Source organism: Salmo trutta, chromosome 7 (assembly GCF_901001165.1).
Source record: "Salmo trutta chromosome 7, fSalTru1.1, whole genome shotgun sequence".
Lineage (NCBI taxonomy): Eukaryota > Metazoa > Chordata > Actinopteri > Salmoniformes > Salmonidae > Salmo > Salmo trutta.
The window spans coordinates 49,022,482-49,042,675 of record NC_042963.1 but is presented as its reverse complement, the minus strand read 5'-3'; the positions used below and the strand labels follow the sequence as shown (position 1 = coordinate 49,042,675).

Sequence of the window (20,194 nt, the reverse complement as noted above, 5' to 3'; positions counted from 1 at the left end):
TTGGACTATTTTGGTTTTGATGTTTTAATGGTTTAGCCATTTCACCTTATGAATCTATTTTCTTCATCTCCTGTCAGTGATAAGATCACACAAGACATGGTGGATAAGATGGCTGATAAGAACTGGAAGATCCGTAAGGAAGGTCTGGATGAGGTGGCAGCAGTCATCTCTGAGGCCAAGTTCATCCAGCCCAGTATAGGAGAGCTGCCCATGGCACTGAAGGGCCGACTCAACGACTCCAACAAGATCCTGGTAAGAAATGGACTCTGCTCTGACAGATACCATGACATAAAAAAATTAACATTTTAGAGATCCTTAGCCATCTGTTTTTCTCCAGGATATTGGAGTATCAGTGCTAACATCATTTGTAGATGTCCTGCCATATTGTAGGTATTTCTGACACTGAATTATGTCTCTCCCCAGTGCCAGCAAACCCTGACTATTCTTCAACAAATAGCCGTAGCGATGGGCCCAGCTCTGAAACAACATGTTAAGAGCCTGGGCATGCCCATCATCACTGTACTGGGAGACAGTAAGGTAAAGACTATCATACTCTAAAATACCTACACAAAGGAATAGGTAGGCATTAGGATTAATGTGATAGAGAATATTATACTGTATGCATAGAACATGCATAACAATCTCATACCATTGATAGACTAGTGTAGAGTTGTCAGAATCACTTGTCACTCTCTGTATTGGATTGAGTGAATAATGGTGTTGGCGCTCTGTGTCCCCTCCTCCCCTGTAGACCAATGTACGTGCTGCTGCCATGACAACCCTGCAGGCCTGGGTAGAACAGACCGGCATGAAGGACTGGCTGGAGGGAGAGGACCTTTCTGAAGAGCTCAAGAGGGAGAACCCTTTCCTCAGGCAGGAGGTACAAACACAGCCCTTCAGGCCAATTCTTAGAATCTCTGTTAAAGCCTACCTCTTGTAGCTGGCAGTAATGTGTCCTGACAATGTGGTTAGATGTCTGTCATGGGTATTGTGTGGATTCACTGGCAGCATTTGGACTGTTAAAAAAAGGGGAAGCATAATACCTCCAACCATGTTTGAGAAAGACCCATGTAACCCCTCCTCTCCCCAGGTGCTGGGCTGGCTGGCAGAGAAGCTCCCCACCATGCGTACGGTGCCCTCTGACCTGATGCTGTGTGTGCCCTACCTGTTCATTTGCCTGGAGGACCGCAACGGAGACGTGAGGAAGAAGGCCCAGGACGCCCTGCCCACCTTCATGATGCACCTGGGCTATGAGAAGATGTTGAAGGCCACTGGAAAACTGAAGGTACATTATGCCATGGAGGAGATGACTTAGACACGCTAACTCAAGGTGCGTTATGGATGAAAGAGACGACTAGGACCGGTTCAATTAAAGATAACTTGGCTAAAATATATCTACCAGAAATGGTTGAGGTGCAAGTTCATTGAATAGTTTTTGAAAACAATTGAATTACAGTAGATGGTAGAGTATAATTTGAATTACTAATTCATAGTGGAAAACAGAGCTGGATTCATAGTGGAAATCAGAGCTGAATTCAGTCTGGATTCATAGTGGAAAACAGAGCTGAATTCAGTCTGGATTTCGAGGCTAGAGTACATTGTCTTAGGTCAGATAGTGCAGTGGTTCATGGCAACACTTGCGTTAGAATGACGCCATCTGTGTGAACACAATGGGCTGGGGTATTGTTATTGGGTAGTGACTCAGAAGACAATGGGCTGGGGTATTGTTATTGGGTAGGGACTCACGAGACAATGGGCTGGGGTATTGTTATTGGGTAGGGACTCAAGACAATGGGCTGGGGTATTGTTGTTGGGTAGGGACTCTGAAGACAATGGGCTGGGGTATTGTTGTTGGGTAGGGACTCTGAAGACAATGGGCTGGGGTATTGTTGTTGGGTAGGGACTCACAAGACAATGGGCTGGGGTATTGTTGTTGGGTAGGGACTCTGAAGACAATGGGCTGGGGTATTGTTATTGGGTAGGGACTCAAGACAATGGGCTGGGGTATTGTTGTTGGGTAGGGACTCACAAGACAATGGGCTGGGGTATTGTTGTTGGGTAGGGACTCACAAGACAATGGGCTGGGGTATTGTTGTTGGGTAGGGACTCTGAAGACAATGGGCTGGGGTATTGTTATTGGGTAGGGACTCACGAGACAATGGGCTGGGGTATTGTTATTGGGTAGGGACTCAAGACAATGGGCTGGGGTATTGTTGTTGGGTAGGGACTCTGAAGACAATGGGCTGGGGTATTGTTGTTGGGTAGGGACTCTGAAGACAATGGGCTGGGGTATTGTTATTGGGTAGGGACTCAAGACAATGGGCTGGGGTATTGTTGTTGGGTAGGGACTCTGAAGACAATGGGCTGGGGTATTGTTGTTGGGTAGGGACTCACAAGACAATGGGCTGGGGTATTGTTGTTGGGTAGGGACTCACAAGACAATGGGCTGGGGTATTGTTGTTGGGTAGGGACTCTGAAGACAATGGGCTGGGGTATTGTTATTGGGTAGGGACTCACGAGACAATGGGCTGGGGTATTGTTGTTGGGTAGGGACTCACAAGACAATGGGCTGGGGTATTGTTGTTGGGTAGGGACTCTGAAGACAATGGGCTGGGGTATTGTTATTGGGTAGGGACTCAAGACAATGGGCTGGGGTATTGTTGTTGGGTAGGGACTCTGAAGACAATGGGCTGGGGTATAGTTTTTGGGTAGGGACTCTGAAGACAATGGGCTGGGGTATTGTTATTGGGTAGGGACTCAAGACAATGGGCTGGGGTATTGTTGTTGGGTAGGGACTCTGAAGACAATGGGCTGGGGTATTGTTGTTGGGTAGGGACTCACAAGACAATGGGCTGGGGTATTGTTGTTGGGTAGGGACTCAGAAGACAATGGGCTGGGGTATTGTTGTTCTGTCATCTGACTGTGTGTCCATGTCCTCCTCCTCCCTATAGCCGGCCTCCAAGGAGCCAGTGTCTGCCCTGCTTGAGAAGGCCCGGGCAGTGATGCCAGCCAAGCCTGCTCCACCACCTGGCAAAGCTGGCGCAGCCAAGTCTAGCAGCAATGGCGCCCCCACTGCAAAGTCAGGTTGGCTTGCCTCTCCATTACTGTCTGAATGATGGATGAGTCTGAATGATGGATGAGAGTTCATCCCCAATTGCACCCTATTAAGTGCACTACTTTTGATCAGGGTCCATAGAGCTCTGGTCACAAGTAGTGCACTATGTAGGGAATAGGGTGCCATTTGGGACTGTCTACCACCAGTACATTCCTTATGTGCTACACCAACTAAGTAACGTCAGCCAGGAGGGGATCCATCTTTCCAGTGTTCTAATCTTGAGCAATAATCCAATCAAATGGTATTTGTAATGTGCGTGTGGACTTTACTGTGAAATGCTTACTTACGAGCCCTGAAAAGTAAGAAAATAAAAGAAATTGGCAAATAAGAAGGAAAAAAGGAAATAGTCACGCAATAAAATAAGGCTATATACAAGGAGTACTGAGTCAATAAAATAATGTTATATACAAGGAGTACTGAGTCAATAAAACAATGTTATATACAAGGAGTACTGAGTCAACGTGCAGGTTTACGAGTTATTTGAGGTAACATGTAGGTAGGGGTAAAAGTGACTAGGCAATCAGGGTAGATAATAACCAGAGTAGGTGTGTGTGTGTGTGTGTGTGTGTGTGTGTGTGTGTGTGTGTGTGTGTTACCGTTCAAAAGTTTGGGGTCACTTAGAGATTTCCTTGTTTTTGAAAGAAAAGCACTTATTTTTTTCATTTTTAAAATAACATTACATTTATCAGAAATACAGTGTAGACATTGTTAATGTTGTAAATGACTGTTGTAGCTGGAAACAGCAGATTTAAAACAAATATTTTATGGAATATCTACATAGTCGTACAGAGGCCCATTTTCAGCAGCCATCACTTCTGTGTTCCAATGGCACGTTGTGTTAGCATCTAAGTTTATCATTTTAAAAGGCTAATTGATCATTAGAAAACACTTTTGCAATTATGTTAGCACAGCCTCACAAGTCCTCAACTGGCAGCTTCATTAAATAGTACCCACAAAACACCAGTCTCAACGTCAACAGTGAAGAGGCGACTCCGGGATGCTGGCCTTCTAGGCAGAGTTCCTCTGTCCAGTGTCTGTTTTATTTTGCCCATCTTAATCTTTTCTTTTTATTGGCCAGTCTGAGAGATGGCTTTTTCTTTGCAACTCTGCCTAGAAGGCCAGCATCCCAGAGTCACCTCTTCACTATTGACGTTGAGACTGGTGTTTTGTGGGTACTATTTAATGAAGCTGCCAGTTGAGGACTTGTGAGGCTGTGCTAACATAATTGCAAAAGTGTTTTCTAATGATCAATTAGCCTTTTAAAATGATAAACTTAGATGCTAACACAACGTCATTTATTTTCATTTATTTATTTATTTTGGAGTGTGGCGAGAAACTTCCTGACCACTGTTGTTTTTTGTGCAGGTCCGTCTAAACCTAAACCTGTCATTGATGACTATGATGATGACGATCCTGAGCCTGAGACTAAGTCTAAGAAAGGGGTCAAGCCTGGAGCAGCCAAAAAGGTGTGCAATTGTTCAGCTTTTCTTTTGTATTAAGTTTATTTGTCAGGGACCATGTAGTTACATTTGATGCATTGTTCCACATAGTTGGACTGATAATGTTCATCTCCAGTCCCTGGGAATCTTACTTGCCAATGTCATGAAAATATCATTTCAGTACCATCTCATTCAGCTCTCGGCACACCAAACTCCTACAATGTGCCAGCTTTTCTCTCGGTGAAATTGATATTTCATTTTGCATTTAATAGAATGCCACCCAGGAATCTGTTGCGAGCTCGTATAAAGATAGTCAGTAGTCCTAAAAGACTTACAAAGGGGAAGCCTTGCAGCCAGCAGGTACATGGTCTGAGTCAAGCACCACTGTGTTACTAATGTGTGACTCAGGATTGACTAACTGGGTGGAGCCTTGTCGGGAGTTCAGACACTGCGCTCTGTCCAAGGCGTTGCACAGTATCTAAGACTTAAATCTAGCTTTATATTCATCTTTGTATTCTTGGTGAAAAATATGGTTAGTGTATAGCGCTTTTCATTTACAGGCTGAAATCACAAAGCTCTTTACATTATGAAGAGGATGGTGTTTTGGTGTTGTCTTAACCTTTGTCTTTGTCTGACCACGCTATACATGAGTTTTACAGCTTTTATATATAGCTGTACATGTTGTAGTAATGTTTCTGTCTGTTAAACCTTTACTACATATTCTGAGCACAACCCTTTAGCTTTTATCTACCTTTGGATCTTTAATGATGATATTTCTGTGCTTTGTCTTGTAAACCTCCCCATCTCTCTCCCCCGTCCCGTCTTCAGGGTGTGCTTGGGAAGAAGGCCCCGGTCACGAAGGCCAAGGATGAGGAGGACCGGTCTGGTGTCATCTTCATCCTGGTCCCCAATGGCAAGGAGCAGAGGATAAAGGAAGAGAAAGGGCTGAAGGCACGTCACCTTTGACCTTTTCACTTTTGATAAAAGTAGTGTGAGATTTCTCTTTGTAATCACTTGAAAAGGAGATGTACATCTCAATGTGACTTCTCTGGTTAAATAAAGAATAAATCAAAGTAAATTGTGCGGTGGAGATGGAAGCTAGAGGTTGCTGTAAAGGACAGTCATGTTTCATCTGCTCCTTGACAGTGTGTTCTGGATGCCCAGGTTAAGACTGTTTGCTGAGCAAGACGTTTTAACTCTTTATTTAATCTTGGAGTCCCATTGAGAGCAAAGTCTCTTTTGCAAGGAGCCCTGCAAAAGTGTAAAGGAAAATATTGTTTTATTTTATCCTTTTATTTAACCTGCCAAATAATTTAAGAACAAATTCTTATTTACTTTGAAAACCTTTCTTGCTGAACAAGAAATAACTTGTAATGTGAATAAGAATGCTGATTTATAATTCTTGACTAATGATAATCGTCTAACTTGTGATGCAGGTGTTGAAGTGGAACTTCCAGACCCCACGAGATGAGTACGTGGATCAGCTAAAGACTCAGATGTCCACCTGCTTCGCCAGATGGCTCCAGGAGGAGCTCTTCCATGCTTCTGACTTCCAACGCCAGGTCAAGGCTATCGGGGTCATGGGAGAGGTGAGAACCTGCAGGAGACACTGAAACGCACTAATGATTAGATGGAGCCCTTGGTTGAGTGTTTTCTTTTTTTCTTTAACCTTTATTTATACAGGTGTGTGTTACTGAGATGAAATCTCTTTTGCAATAGGGACCTGCACTCTCTACATAACCGCTTTTGTTGTTTGAGTCTGAAGACTGAAAAGGCTTCAAAAATCGAATCTTGATTTTTAGTTTCTCTTAGACCAAAACCATTAGTGTTTCTTAGAAACCTAAGGGAGTTGCTTGTTCACTTGACTGACTACAATCTTATGTTTCCACTCTGTAGCGAATGGAGGATGAGCTTGAGGGCACAGTCAGCTGCTTGGATCTGATCCTGAAGTGGTTCACGCTGCGTTTCTTTGAGACCAACAGCACTGTGCTGATGAAGGTGCTGGAGTACCTCAAGCAGCTCTTCCCCACACTGAGCAGAGAGAACTACCACCTCAATGAATACGAGGCCTCCTCCTTCATTCCCTACCTCATCCTCAAAGTAAGTCATCCCTACCTCATCCTCAAAGTAAGTAATTCCCCTACCTCAGTGGTCACCAACTGGTCGATCTCCAAGGCATTCGTAGTCGATCACCAAACATTTCTGTGTAAAAAAACAACGATAAAGCCTTGCGTTCCTTCTTTGGGGGGGTTTGTGCTGTTGGGGGTTGGTGCACTTGATTCAGCAGCCCTAGTGCCTGTAAAGAAAGGTATTCCCACTATGAACCATTTCACGTGCCTGAAAGTAGAACTCTGCATACACGGCAGGCCTAGGGAGCAAATCAGGGGCACCTACCGCTGGCCAATCAGATAGCTCAGATCACCGTGTCTGCACAGTTTCCTCAAGCCATAGGTTGTGAAAAGAAACCTCGAACACACAGCAAAGTTGATACTTTGAGTTTTCTAAACTTTTAAAATCATGACTAGCTGCTGTTTTTATGAGTAAGTTCATGTTTAAGTTGTTATTCATCACTGTCAATACATAAAATGTGTGTTTTCTCTATTTCCACTCACGCTACAACCAGCGGTGCAGCTGTAATGAATGAGTATAGCAAAGTGTTCCCATAAGCTTGCATTCTTATTATTATTATTAGTGGCTTGTTTCCTTTTTAATATCAAGGAATATTTCACTTCCTCTGGTCATTCCTTCCTCTGAATAACTTGGTGTCAGTTGGTGCATGAGGCAGAAATAATGATGACGAATTCAGTTTCGTCATCAGCTGGAAGACTGTCCCCTTTTCTCAGCGGAGGGAGGGAGGGAGAGATGGTGAGTTGGGTGAGAGGCAGCCTCACCTCTGCTCCCTCCCCTCAGACTGACCATCAGATGCAGGCCATCAGTCCAGTAAAATGAAAAAAGCTAATTATTATGCTCACTCCACTGTGCCTCACAAGTAATAAAACCAATTATATACACTGCTCAAAAAAATAAAGGGAACACTTAAACAACACAATGTAACTCCAAGTCAATCACACTTCTGTGAAATCAAACTGTCCACTTAGGAAGCAACACTGATTGACAATAAATTTCACATGCGGTTGTGCAAATGGAATAGACAACAGGTGGAAATTATAGGCAATTAGCAAGACACCCCCAATAAAGGAGTGGTTCTGCAGGTGGTGACCACAGACTACTTCTCAGTTCCTATGCTTCCTGGCTGATGTTTTGGTCACTTTTGAATGCTGGCGGTGCTTTCACTCTAGTGGTAGCATGAGACGGAGTCTACAACCCACACAAGTGGCTCAGGTAGTACAGCTCATCCAGGATGGCACATCAATGCGAGCTGTGGCAAGAAGGTTTGCTGTGTCTGTCAGCGTAGTGTCCAGAGCATGGAGGTGCTACCAGGAGACAGGCCAGTACATCAGGAGACGTGGAGGAGGCCATAGGAGGGCAACAACCCAGCAGTAGGACCGCTACCTCCGCCTTTGTGCAAGGAGGAGCAGGAGGAGCACTGCCAGAGCCCTGCAAAATGACCTTCAACAGGCCACAAATGTGCATGTGTCTGCTCAAACGGTCAGAAACAGACTCCATGAGGGTGGTATGAGGGCCCGACGTCCACAGGTGGGGGTTGTGCTTACAGCCCAACACCGTGCAGGACGTTTGGCATTTGCTAGAGAACACCAAGATTGGCGTGACAGAGTCTGGAGACGCCGTGGAGAACGTTCTGCTGCCTGCAACATCCAGCATGACCGGTTTGGCGGTGGGTCAGTCATGGTGTGGGGTGGCATTTCTTTGGGGGGGCCGCACAGCCCTCCATGTGCTCGCCAGAGGTAGCCTGACTGCCATTAGGTACCGAGATGAGATCCTCAGACCCCTTGTGAGACCATATGCTGGTGCGGTTGGCCCTGGGTTCCTCCTAATGCAAGACAATGCTAGACCTCATGTGGCTGGAGTGTGTCAGCAGTTCCTGCAAGAGGAAGACATTGATGCTATGGACTGGCCCGCCCGTTCCCCAGACCAGAATCCAATTGAGCACATCTGGGACATCATGTCTCGCTCCATCCACCAACGCCACGTTGCACCACAGACTGTCCAGGATTTGGCGGATGCTTTAGTCCAGGTCTGGGAGGAGATCCCTCAGGAGTCCATCCGCCACCTCATCAGGAGCGTGCCCAGGCATTGTAGGCAGGTCATACAGGCACGTGGAGGCCACACACTACTGAGCCTCATTTTGACTTGTTTTAAGGACATTACATCAAAGTTGGATCAGCCTGTAGTGTGGTTTTCCACTTTAAATTTGAGTGTGACTCCAAATCCAGACCTCCATGGGTTGATAAATTGGATTTCCATTGATTATTTTTGTGTGATTTTGTTGTCAGCACATTCAACTATGTAAAGGAAAAAGTATTTAATAAGATTATTTCATTCATTCAGATCTAGGATGTGTTATTTTAGTGTTCCCTTTATTTTTTTGAGCAGTGTATTACCAGTGTGATCATATACCTAAAATTGAAATAATTTCATAATGGTCTGTGAAGAACAATGTTAGGGTAATTCAAGCATTGCCAATATGCAGTGATAATGTATTGGGTCTATAGCTTACTGTAGCGAACCTCATTGCTATAAAACAAACTGTTTTTAGTAGGTTAATGTAGCATAGGCTTATGTTTTTAATGGGTTAATGTGTAGGCTTACGTTTTTAAGCCATGTTTTAAAAAAAAAAAATTTATATAAAAAAATCTGAGCGTAGATCTCTGCTTGCTTTTGGACTCAAAGTGATCTTGACTCAAAAGGTTGGTGACCATTGTCCTACCTCGTCCTCCAAATAGGGCGTCCCCCGCTACCTCGTCCTCCAAATAGGGCGTCCCCCGCTACCTCGTCCTCCAAGTAGGGCGTCCCGCCACCTCGTCCTCCAAGTAGGGCGTCCCGCCACCTCGTCCTCCAAGTAGGGCGTCCCGCCACCTCGTCCTCCAAGTAGGGCGTCCCGCCACCTCGTCCTCCAAGTAGGGCGCCCCGCCACCTCGTCCTCCAAGCAGGGCGTCCCCTGTGAATTGTGCCGTAAAGGTTGTTTTCATGTATGATTTGGGGCGGCAGGTAGCCTAGTGGATAGAGCGTTGAGCCAGTAACCAAAAGGTTGCTGGATCGAATCCCCGAGCTCACAAGGTAAGAATCTGTAGTTCTGCCCCTGAACAAGGCAGTTAACCCACTGTTCCTAGGCGGTCATTGAAAATAAGAATTTGTTCTTAACAGACTTGCCTAGTTAAATAAAAAACAAGTCTTAACAAAAAAGGAAAGGTTTAGTAGAAAATTCGATACACGGTGAAGCTGCAAATGCCAATATAACTATTGACTAACCATCTGTAACCCTTTTTCACCTGCCAGGTTGGAGAGTCGAAGGATGTGGTGCGTAAAGATGTGCGTGCCATCCTCACCATGCTGTGTAAGGTCTACCCCGCCAGCAAAGTCTTCCCATTCCTCATGGACGGGACCAAGTCCAAGAACTCCAAACAGAGAGCTGGTAAGTAAAAATCTCTTTGTTGTGACAGGTTGACCAAGGCTATAAAGACTTAAACAGGTTCTAGAATTCATTACAGTAAGTGATTGTGTCAGAAATGTTGTAATTCATTGTAAGAACGTTCAGGTTCTTTAATAAATACTCTATGGGCTAGTTTCCCAGACACAGATTATGCTTAGTCCTGGATAAAAGCTATTCCATTTTATGGGGGGGATATTAAAATATGTTTTAGTCCAAGACTAAGCTTAATCTGTGTTTGGGGAAACTGTCTGAATACCTGAAGTGTGACGTTCCTGTCTGAAAAGCTCCAGATCTTACCATCCATCTCTCCCTGTATTTCCCCAGAATGTCTTGAGGAGCTGGGCTGTCTGATAGAAAACTATGGGATGAACGTGTGTCAGCCAACACCGGCCAAGTCCCTAAAAGAGATCGCTGTTCACATCGGAGACAGGGACAACTCAGTACGCAATGCTGCCCTCAACACAGTGGTGGCTGTGTACAATGTCTGTGGCGACCAAGTCTACAAACTCATTGGCAATGTAAGATACATTTATTCCATTGGCAATGTAAGATACTTATATTGCCCCGAGCCCTCAATGTACTGAAACGCAGTGTACAAAACATTAGGAACACCTGCTCTTTCCATGAAAGACTGACCAGGTGAAAGCTATGATCCCTTATTGATGTCACTTGTTAAATCCACGTCAATCAGTGTATTTGAAGAGGAGGAGACGGGTTAAAGAAGGAGTTTTAAGCCTTGAGATATGGATTGTGCATTTTATTTTTATTTAACTTTTATTTAACCAGGTAGGCTAGTTGAGAACAAGTTCTCATTTACAACTGCGACCTGGCCAAGATAAAGCAAAGCAGTGCGACACAAACAACAACACACTTACACCTGGAATAAACAAGCGTACAGTCAATAACACAATAGAAAAAAAAGTATATATACAGTGTCTGCAAATGGCGTGAGGAGGTAAGGCAATAAATAGGCCATAGTAGCGAAGTAATTACAATTTAGCAAATTAACACTTGAGTGATAGATGTGCAGATGATGATGTGCAAGTAGAAATACTGGTGTGCAAACGAGCAGAAAAGTAAATATAAACAATATGGGGATGAGGTAGGTAGATTGGATGGGCTTTTTTACAGATGAGCTATGTACAGCTGCAGCGATCGGTTAGCTGCTCAGATAGCTGATGTTTAAAGTTAGTGAGGGAAATATAAGTCTCCAGCTTTAATGATTTTTGCAATTCGTTCCAGTTATTGGCAGCAGTGAACTGGAAGGAAAGGCGGCCAAAGTAGGTGTTGGCTTTGGGGATGACCAGTGAGATATACCTGCTGGAGCGCATGCTACGAGTGGGTGTTGTTATCGTGACCAGTGAGCTGAGATAAGGCGGAGCTTTACCTAGCATAGACTTATAGATGACCTGGAGCCAGTGAGTCTGGCGACGAATAGGTAGCGAGGGCCATGTGTGCCATTCAGAGGGTGAATGGGCAAGACAAAAGATTTAAATCACTTTGAATGGGGTATTGTAGTAGGTGCCAAGCGCACACCAGTTTGAGTGTCAAGAACTGCAACACGCACCTCAATATTAGGAAGGTGTTCATAATGTTTTGTACACAGTGTAAACTTCAATACAATAGAGGGTATGTCACGACGCAGGATCAATGAGTTAACCAGCTAACTTGCTTAAATCTTCTGGAATGAATACATTTTAAAAGATATGCTTGAAATGGGAATGGACTGTTTCAACCAACAACCCATTTAATTTATTAATGAACCATTCAAATCTGAATGTTTATCAAAGTTGGCCAATTTACTATCCTGCTTTGGACTAGACCCCTCTGGATATATCATCTCCGGTGTTAATCTCAAACATCCTGTCTTTCTCCTGCAGTTGTCTGAGAAGGAGATGAGTATGTTAGAGGAGAGGGTCAAGCGCTCGGCTAAGAAGACCACGACAGCTGCCCCACCACCCAACAGACAGGCTGCAGAGAGGGAGAGGCCCCAGAGAGACCACCCCTCCAACCCCAATGCTACCTTCATGAGGAAGCCTGCTCAGCAACCTCAGGAAGAAGTGCCCAACAAGCTCAAGTATGGGAAGGATCAAGTCCCTGGCCTAGTGCCTCCTCTACTACCTGCCACAGCATGGCTCTCTCTCTCCTAACAAACCTGCTTATGGGGGTTTTACTATACTTAAGTCTGGTGATCTAGTAGATGGTAAAAAAGTGGTACTATTACTAACATTCATGGTAAAGAAATTCTGTCCGTGTCTTAAGACCTACAAACCCTCGTAAGAATATCTTAATGCTCCTCCTCAATGTCTCTTGAATGTCTTTCCTCCTGCTCTAACCTGTGTTTCATTGGGTACAACTAAAGGCATGTGACTGGCCTGCAACTCATTGACAGTCCAATATGGGCAACCCTAAACTGACCCTAACCTTGAACAAACCCCTAACGCAAACCTCCAACCTAACTTGAACCAATTAGAAAATTCCACGTGTTCGCTGGTCAGTCACCCTTTAGTTTTCCCAGTTTCGTTGCATGGTGTGGTCTCTTAATCCAGAGCCTCTCTTCTCCTTTATAATTGCTCTTCTCTTATCGCTGCTCTCCATGGACAGAATAATGTATCGCACTTATAGGATGTGAGTACCGCCGAGCTTCTCCCAGACAGTGTGCCCTCTGCTCTCCTCCAGAAGCACTCAGAATGGGGCTGTAATGTAACACTCACCAGTCTAAACTAAGTAGTTAATTTATGGTGTCCTCCCCTCCTCGTTCGTAGTAACTGTCTTAATGTGTCCATGGTACCCTTCCAGTGTCCATACTAACAAACCACATTGTATTGAGCATGCATTCTAAGTAGTAAGCTAGTGGAGGATATTGGAACAGAGCTAATGTGTGCTGCCTGCCTGCCTCTCTGTCCATGTTGGTTTCCATGACATGGTTCTGATTCTGTATGATCCTCTTCTGTCCTCCCTCCACCAGCCAAGCTCGGGCTCAGAACGCAGAACGGGAACACTCACACCCCTCTATCCCCAAGGAGTTTCAGCTGGATCTAGACATGATTGAGAATGACCACACGCGGGTCAGTGAGCTGCCTGACCTGGTCCAACACAAACTGGAGGAACTGCTGGAGCCCATCATGATGCCAGAGCCCAAGTAAGTGTCCAGCTGCCCTGAGCCCTAGCACTCTACCTGGCTGCCCTGAGCCCTAGCACTCTACCTGGCTGCCCTGAGCCCTAATACTCTACCTGGCTGCCCTGAGCCCTAATACTCTACCCGGCTGCCCTGAGCCCTAATACTCTACCTGGCTGCCCTGAGCCCTAATACTCTACCTGGCTGCCCTGAGCCCTAATACTCTACCTGGCTGCCCTGAGCCCTAATACTCTACCTGGCTGCCCTGAGCCCTAATACTCTACCCGGCTGCCCTGAGCCCTAATACTCTACCGGCTGCCCCGAGCCCTAATACTCTGCCCCGGCTGCCCCGAGCCCTAATACTCTGCCCCGAGCCCTAATACTCTGCCCCGAGCCCTAATACTCTACCCCGGCTGCCCCGAGCCCTAATACTCTACCCCGGCTGCCCCGAGCCCTAATACTCTACCCCGGCTGCCCCGAGCCCTGATACTCTACCCCGGCTGCCCCGATACTCTACCCCGGCTGCCCCGAGCCCTAATACTCTACCCCGGCTGCCCCGAGCCCCGATACTCTACCCCGGCTGCCCCGAGCCCCGATACTCTACCCCGGCTGCCCCGATACTCTACCCCGGCTGCCCCGATACTCTACCCCGGCTGCCCCGAGCCCCGATACTCTACCCCGGCTGCCCCGAGCCCTGATACTCTACCAACACAAGTTGGGAGCTCTGCCTGCCAACTTTATTACTTTGTTCTGAAATAGCTATGTTGTTAGCTGGCTGGGAGAGATGTGTGTTGATGGATCTTAAGTGCAAGAGACTTAACAACTCTGTCATCATAAGACTAATCATCAAGAGAGATCACATAATACACATGGTTATTTAAGGTGTGAGTTGCTTGTGTTCCCTCAGGATCCGCTCTGTGTCGCCCCACTTTGACGACCTCCACAACAGCACTGCGTCCACCATCAACTTTGTCATCTCCCAGGTGGCCAGTGGCGACATCAACACCAGCATCCAGGCTCTGGCCCAGGTACAGCATTGACTCTAGTGTAGGCATAGCACAGGAGGTTGGTGGCACCTTAGTTGGGGAGAATCAGTGGAATGGTATCAAACTCATGGTGTCCAGGTGGTTTGATGCCATTTAATTTGCGCCGTTCTAGACATTATGAGCCGTTCTCCCCTCAGCCGCCTCCACTGAGGCATAGCAACATCACTCACTGGGGCAATACCAGGCTTTGCTGTTTAACTTTATACCTCAGCTCTTTCTTTCTTTTTTGTTGTTGCAATGTGTAATGAATACATTAGAAATTCTATTTACCCAAGCTCTCACAATAACAACCACAAGAAATGGAAGTAAGGTAACCTCAACACCCATCTATTTACCTGAGGTACTCTGCTCTGGTTAGGAGAGAGTAAACGGTTGATAACGACAGTACCAAAGTGTGTGTGATGTGTGATTCTCTGTCTGTTACCCTTGTGCCTCCCATTCCCCCAGATTGACGAGGTGTTGAGGCAGGAGGACAAGGCAGATGCCATGTCGGGTCACATTGACCAGTTCCTCATTGCTACCTTCATGCAGCTGCGCCTCATCTACAACACACACATGGCTGACGACCGCCTCGACAAGAAGGACATCTTCAAGCTCTACAGCTGCATCATCGGCAATATGCTCTCAGTGAGTGTGACTACACACGAACACCACTAGGGGGTTCTGTTTGACCATTTAAGGCCTGAAGATTGTCAGTGTATCCTGGCAGATCTTTCTAGAGAGAAATTATAAAGGAATTGTTCTTTGTCATTGTATTTATTAAACCATTTTACCAAACGTTTTTTGCCAAGCACACCAGAGTAGGCTTAGTAGACTGGTGTTGACATCTGTGTTCCTGTGTTCCTGCCTGGGTCTGTCTCCTGTAGCTGTTCTCCATGGAGAGCCTTGCACGGGAGGCGTCGATGGGCGTGCTGAAGGACCTGATGCACGGTCTGATCACCCTGATGCTGGATGCCCGGGTGGAGGACATCGAGGACGGGCAGCAGCTCATCCGCTCTGTCAACCTGCTGGTGGTCAGAGTACTGGAGAAGTCTGACCAGACCAACATCCTCAGGTCAGATTCCACTCACTCTCTGAGACTGACAGGGATGTAATTTTCCTTCTTCCTGATTTAATAAGGAATTTCTACTTTTCTCACATCTTCTATTTCTACTTTTCTCACATCTTCTTCTGTTGGAGTTCCAGTATCTAGGGTTTATACAGAGTCTCTGTTCTATGTCTCTGCAGCGCTCTTCTAGTGCTGCTACAGGACAGTCTTACCACTTCTTCAGGGTCACCTATGTTCTCTGAACTGGTCATGAAGGTAATATCACTGTTTCACTATATTTTGTTGTGGGAGAGTTTACTTTTGTCGTTTCACATGCTATTAGGGCTGAGAATTGTTAAGGACCTCACAATATATTATCACCACACTCAGGTGCTGATATGTATCGTGGTTCTCATGATTCTATGTATTGCGATTCGTTACTGAGGATTTATTACAATTTGATGTTACAAACATTGCTCACGATATGTCTGCTGCAGAGAGACGAGAGCATGAGAAAATGAGTGCTGAAAACATGTTGGCTCATTATTTAAAAACAAAATGGAGAACAAGCTATAGAATGAAAAATCCCTGAGTTTTGGCACCGGTACAGCCAACTAGCGCTAGCTAACACTACCTAGCAATTATTATTTATATTTTTACAAATTAATACTTGCTGTCAAAGTATCAATATAATATTGCAATTTGTAACTATCTATTCCCCCCCATCACTACATAATATGTACATTGTCACGTGATTTTGTCAGACATAAATTTCCTGTTATTTGTATTCCCAACTAACACAAATGGAGGATAATGAATTTGACATTAAAAAGTGGTGAATTTCTCCCTTTACACTGCCTGTACAATCTCAAACTGATGATTGGAGTTACATGGAATTCATTTTGTTTTGTGTCTTCAGTGCCTGTGGCGAATGATCCGGTTACTGCCAGAGACCATCAACAGCATCAATCTGGACCGCATCCTGCTGGATGTTCACAACTTCATGAAGGTGTTCCCCAAAGAGAAGCTCAAGCAGCTGAAGAGTGACGTACCCCACAGGACCCTCAAGACCCTGCTGCACACACTGTGTAAACTCACTGGAGGCAAGGTACTATACACACGTCATTCACAGCCATGGTTCAGTTATGTTTTATGTACACAGATTCATTTCCCCCTTGAGGAACAATTAAGTTGTGTTGAATTGAACCACCTTACTATTTATTAGTGCATTATTCAGAGGTACTGCTGTTTATTTTCACTGGTTTTCATTATTCAGAGGTACTGCTGTCTATTTTCACTGGTTTTCATTATTCAGAGGTACTGCTGTCTATTTTCACTGGTTTTCATTATTCAGAGGTACTGCTGTCTATTTTCACTGGTTTTCATTATTCAGAGGTACTGCTGTCTATTTTCACTGGTTTTCATTATTCAGAGGTACTGCTGTCTATTTTCACTGGTTTTCATTATTCAGAGGTGCTGCTGTCTATTTTCACTGGTTTTCATTATTCAGAGGTACTGCTGTCTATTTTCACTGGTTTTCATTATTCAGAGGTACTGCTGTCTATTTTCACTGGTTTTCATTATTCAGAGGTACTGCTGTCTATTTTCTGGTTTTCGTTAAGTAGACCATAGGTGGGCTGTTGTGGTTGTTTTGACCATGTTGTTTTGCGGTGGCTAGATCCTAGACCACATGTCCATGATCGAGAACAGGAATGAGTCTGAGCTGGAGGCCCACCTGAGACGTGTGGTTAAACACTCTGGAAACTTCTCTGGCATGAAGTCTGACAGGGGCTCAGAGAAAGGACAGGTAAGTTCACTTAACCCAACCTCTAATTATTACATTTATTGAACACCAAGTCAATATACTGAATGAAAAATAATTCAGTCAGCTTCCATAAAGCCTCATCTCTTCTTACTGCTTCCAGGATGACAGGATGTCGAAAGCTAAAGTGAGCGACATCCTCTCTGAGATCTTCAAGAAGATTGGTTCCAAGGAAAACACAAAAGAGGTGATGTATTTTCTTTATTTTTCCTGTTCCTGTATCTTAGTTTTACTGTTTGCACCCCCCCCTGCTCAGTTCCTAATTGTAAAAGAGAATGTGTTCTCAATAACTGGTTAAATTTCCAGTACCACTCCAATTTCCAGTACCACTCCAGAACTGTTTTAAGTTGGCTGTGTGTGTTGTGGCTGTGTGTGACTGTGTGTGTTGTGACTGTGTGTGTTGTGACTGTGTGTGTTGTGACTGTGTGTGTTGTGGCTGTGTTGTGACTGTGTGTGTTGTGGCTGTGTGTGACTGTGTGTTGTGTTCTCTCCAGGGTCTGACAGAGCTGTATGAGTATAAACAGAAGTACTCAGACGCTGACCTGGAGCCCTTCCTGAGGAACACGTCTCAGTTCTTCCAGAGTTATGTGGAGAGAGGCCTGCGCATGATCGAGTCTGAGAGAGAGGGCAAAGGCAGGATCCAGCCCACTAGCACAGGTAATAACCCTGCAGGATTAAAAGGGAATTATTGGTCTTTACCTTTTTTGATACTTTATCTGATATGACTAGTGTCTACCATGTCCAACCCACAGACTTTAGTCCCTACCCTTTACCTGAGCAGTAGGGAATTTAATCCTGTAACATTGTCTCCAGTGCTCTGGTATAAGGAGTGTTATTACTGTTGTGGTTTACTAGTAGCTAGCTACTGTATGTCAATTCATTGATATTATATGCATCTGCTGGACTGGTTAAAAAGCAGCTCAGTAGCTGTGAAGAGTTGAAGTGTGATGTTTCTCTCTCTGTTCCAGTGATTCCCCAACATGGCCTTGACTCTGGCTCAGTGCCTCTGAACGGAGAGGAGATGAAACCTGCTGTGTACTACGAGAGACTGAAGATCCTGAGACAGAGACAGGGACTGGAGAACAACTCCAGGGTTAGTTTAATATTGATCACATTGATGCCACTTGCCTTACCAATTTCACATTTAGATGTATATATTGATATTATGATGTAGATTTGTAATACTTGCTGTATTAATGTGTCCCCATTATATTATAGCTAGTGTCACACAATTTTAAACTTTATCACCTGTTCTCTCTTTACCTTTTTCTCTATATATTCTCTCCTCTTCCCTCCTCTCTGTCATAACAGCAGGCTCAGTTATTGCAGCAGGTGGAGGGGGACGGTGGACAGACGCGTCCCACCACGTCCCTGCTGTCCAAGCCCTCAGTGGCCTCCTCCACAGACATGCTCCAAAGCAAACTGTCTCAGCTCAAGGAGTCCCGTGAGTCCCACTTCCAGCAGGAGCAGTCCCACTCCCACAGCCCAACACGCTCCTCGTCCCCCGCCGCCAACCTCGACGACCTCAAGAAGAGGCTGGAGCGGATAAAGAGCAACCGCCAATGAGTGACCCCTGACCCCACCTCTATAACAAGTCTATCCAATGTGTTAGCCAGCCTCCACCCTGAAACCCACCAAGCATTGGCTTTACCTGCTCTTATCCTGGCCTTATTTTTCAGGGCAATCCCCTCTTCTGTGTATAAATTTGAAAAAAAGAACCTGTCATTGTATAATATTCTATAAGTGGACTAGTTTTTGTTTAGTATCGTGGCACAATTGTTTGTATATACTCATGTGTGCTAACCACTCAATGCTTTTAAGTGTCAAGTTAGGGTTATAGTGTACAGTTTCCATGTGCAAAATGCTGTAATATGTGTAACTTAACCTATCCTTTTTTAGGTTTTAGAATTCCTTGGTTAAACCATAACATGTCTCTTCTCTGAGCCTCCAGCAGGGTTGGAGTGTATTTCAATTCATGAAGTAAACTGACATTCCCATTTTTAAAAGATTGTCATAGAGAAGTATTGCGGAAAATCAGAATTGGAATGTCAGTTTACTTCTGAAATTGAAATGGAATTGACCCCAAACCTGTTTCCAGGCCTTGTTAGTTTATACCACTGTTTGCTGAACTTGCTAATGAGCTTTTTCATCTATGAAGTTAAGACTCATAAAACCTGAAGGATTCTGTTCTCAAAGTGAAGGAAGGAGCATGGCATGAAGGAATTAATGTTTTGTAAATAAAGTTTGCATTACTAAAATCTGCTTATTAAATCATTGATTTAATGATGCGCCCATCTTGCATACTATAGCAGAATGTTGCTAATTCTGACTCATTGTTTTTGTATTTTATTCAAATGGAAGTAGTCTTAAATTGTTGCTCTTATGAGTGTTTAATCTGTTGTGAAAATGGCAATAAAGCAAGTTTGTTTTTGAACAAACTATGTTTTGCATTTTATTATTGATCATGACACAGGTGCACCTTGTGCTGGAGACAAAAGGGCACTCTAAAATGTGCAGTTTTGTCACAACACAATGCCACAGATACCTCAAGTTTTGAGGGAGTGTGCAATTGGCATGCTGGCTGCAGGCATGTCCGCCAGATAATTGAATGTTAATTTCTCTACCATAAGCTGCCTTCAATGTCATTTTGGAGAACCGTACAACCGGCGACCACGCATAACCATGCCAGCCCAGGACCTCCACATCCGGCTTCTTCACCTGTGGGATCATCTAAGCCACCCGGACAGCTGATGAAACTGAGGAGTATTTCTGTCTGTAATAAATCCCTTTTGTGGGGAAAAACTCATTCTGGTTGGCTGGGCCTGGCTCCCCAGTGGGCGGCAGGTAGCCTAGTGGTTAAAGATTCTAGTAACCAAAGGTAAATATGTAGTTCTGCCCCTGAACAAGGCAGTTAACCCACTGTTCCTAGGCCGTCATTGAAAATAATAATTTGTTCTTAACTGACTTGCCTAGTTAAAGGTAAAATTTAAAAAAACAGGCCCATTTTGAAAGAATGCCAAACCCAATCAGATTTCAAACGAAATATGGCTGAGAC

At 44.8% G+C, this 20,194-nt stretch overlaps 1 protein-coding gene across 3 annotated transcripts in view; it reads left to right on the top strand.

Annotated features, from left to right (window-relative positions):
* LOC115197588 (cytoskeleton-associated protein 5-A-like) overlaps window positions 1-19,577 on the top strand; it is a 38,269-nt gene extending 18,692 nt beyond the window's left edge. For 2 of the 3 annotated variants that reach the window (XM_029759247.1, XM_029759249.1), the window contains exons 21-44: window positions 78-252; window positions 424-537; window positions 752-880; window positions 1,091-1,285; window positions 2,952-3,084; window positions 4,481-4,581; window positions 5,383-5,505; window positions 5,991-6,143; window positions 6,451-6,654; window positions 9,973-10,108; window positions 10,451-10,644; window positions 12,007-12,203; window positions 12,731-12,754; window positions 13,095-13,268; window positions 14,152-14,272; window positions 14,738-14,917; window positions 15,157-15,344; window positions 15,518-15,593; window positions 16,237-16,425; window positions 16,996-17,124; window positions 17,243-17,326; window positions 17,634-17,796; window positions 18,108-18,232; window positions 18,451-19,577. In XM_029759247.1, the coding sequence (XP_029615107.1) occupies window positions 78-252; window positions 424-537; window positions 752-880; window positions 1,091-1,285; window positions 2,952-3,084; window positions 4,481-4,581; window positions 5,383-5,505; window positions 5,991-6,143; window positions 6,451-6,654; window positions 9,973-10,108; window positions 10,451-10,644; window positions 12,007-12,203; window positions 12,731-12,754; window positions 13,095-13,268; window positions 14,152-14,272; window positions 14,738-14,917; window positions 15,157-15,344; window positions 15,518-15,593; window positions 16,237-16,425; window positions 16,996-17,124; window positions 17,243-17,326; window positions 17,634-17,796; window positions 18,108-18,232; window positions 18,451-18,705 (3,562 nt within the window). In that variant the 3' untranslated portion in view covers window positions 18,706-19,577. The remainder of the gene's footprint in view (window positions 1-77; window positions 253-423; window positions 538-751; window positions 881-1,090; window positions 1,286-2,951; window positions 3,085-4,480; window positions 4,582-5,382; window positions 5,506-5,990; window positions 6,144-6,450; window positions 6,655-9,972; window positions 10,109-10,450; window positions 10,645-12,006; window positions 12,204-12,730; window positions 12,755-13,094; window positions 13,269-14,151; window positions 14,273-14,737; window positions 14,918-15,156; window positions 15,345-15,517; window positions 15,594-16,236; window positions 16,426-16,995; window positions 17,125-17,242; window positions 17,327-17,633; window positions 17,797-18,107; window positions 18,233-18,450) is intronic. The other variant, XM_029759250.1, reaches the window with a different exon arrangement.
* The last annotated feature ends 617 nt before the right edge of the window (window positions 19,578-20,194 follow it).